Raw genomic sequence first — 1,465 nt, 5'->3', positions numbered from 1 at the left:
GTTTGTCCCAAATCACCCAGGTACCAACGAGTGGAACCAGAAGTTGTGTTCTGGAGAGACAACCCAAGGGGCCAGGGTTCCATTCCCGCACTTCAGGGTCCCTCTGAGCACTGCCAGGTAGGACCCAAAATCCAACAGAAAGAAGAAACAACCAGGATTCGAGTCCTACTCTCCAGACAAAGCGCAGTGACTGTGGGATTCGTCCCGCAGTGGTCCCTGAGCCCAGAGAAGTAGCTCTCCTGGTGGAATAGCTCTTTGGCTCTCTCTCCTCTGCCCCCCACCGCCACATGGAGCACGAGGGTAATGTGACACTGTTGACCCCACTGCTCCATGTCACACTTGGGACCCCATCCTAAGGCTTGGAAGGGCCCTGAGTAAAAGCTGCCATCAAGGAGAGATGAGAGACAGCTCTGATGCGCGTGGACAGGCTCTGCTTCTGCAGCGTCATTTATTACAGAGAACGCGATGCTCCAGGGACTGGACCTTGTGGGGGGTGGGGGAGAGACGTGACCCCCCGCATCTGGCTTCTGCTAGAGCCCCACACACACCCTTTTCCCAGTTTGGATCTGGGGAGCACTGGAACTTTCCCTCGAGGGGGTATGCGGGCAAGGGGGAGGTCTCTACCTGGCCTTCTTCAGCACCCCAGGGTGGCAATGGGTGCAACCGGAAGTTGAGTTCTGAGCGAGACAACCCAAGGGGCCAGGGCGTGCCAGGTCCTTCTCTCCCTACATACCTGGGGACAAAGTTCCAGGAAGTTGCCCACTGGTGCTCAGAGGTGAGCTCAAGTTCAGAGTCTCTACTCTGGGCTCCTGGGAGCCGCCCCCATCACATGGTCTCTGGGACTGGCCCAGGGAGCCGTGAAGGGGAAAGTGGAAGGAGCAGCCGCCACACTTGTCCTTGACCCTCGCTGCTGGCAGCAGGTGGGTTCTCCAAGCGCTCCCTCCTCCATCTCTGGCCCTGCCTCCCAGTCAGTCAGTTCAACGGGAAGTGGGGAGGAACCTGGGACCTCCCAGGGCTTCCAGAAAGCTGGGGCGCAGAAATACAACACAATCCCAACCCCAGACATTCCCTGCCAGCAGGCGTCAGCACCCCATGGTGCCCGATGGCACAAGCTCCCACCTCAGATCCCGCTGAGGGTGGGGCGTGCCCTGGATGGACTCTTTCACTGTCCTTTGCCCTCCCTGTCATCAAAGAGGTTGGGGTTCTCTGCCAGGGTGGCCCGAACTTTCTTCTTCTCCTTGAAGCGACCTGAGTTGGAGACTTTGACATGCTTGCCCTTGGTGCTCTTGTCCACAATCTTCTCCAGGCGGGCGTCGAAGTCACTGTTGGGGCTCCCGCTCTCTGGCCGAGGGGGCTCCGTGCTGCCCTCAGTTTGGACATCGGTGTCGGGGATCTCATACAGCACCTTGGGAGTAGATTTCTTTTTCCGGAGGAAGGTCAGCTTCCACCAGCCAACCTCAGTCAT

The 1,465-nt window shown here is 58.6% G+C and overlaps 1 protein-coding gene across 1 annotated transcript; it reads right to left on the bottom strand.

Moving 5' to 3' along the window:
- Window positions 1–1,162: 1,162 nt before the first annotated feature.
- PRR15L (proline rich 15 like) lies at window positions 1,163–1,465 on the bottom strand. Its single transcript, XM_056128197.1, has one exon. The coding sequence runs from the start codon at window positions 1,463–1,465 to the stop codon at window positions 1,163–1,165; it is 303 nt and encodes a 100-aa protein (XP_055984172.1).

This window comes from Sorex fumeus, unplaced genomic scaffold (genome assembly GCF_029834395.1).
Source record: "Sorex fumeus unplaced genomic scaffold, SorFum_2.1 ptg000063l, whole genome shotgun sequence".
Classification (NCBI taxonomy): Eukaryota; Metazoa; Chordata; class Mammalia; order Eulipotyphla; family Soricidae; genus Sorex; species Sorex fumeus.
Note: the sequence above shows the minus strand (reverse complement) of the source record. Positions and strands in the feature narration are given on the sequence as shown.

Excerpts from the sequence above, each read along its gene's own strand:
- PRR15L (XM_056128197.1), bottom strand. The coding sequence starts at position 1,465 with ATGACTGAGGTTGGCTGGTGGAAGCTGACCTTCCTCCGGAAAAAGAAA.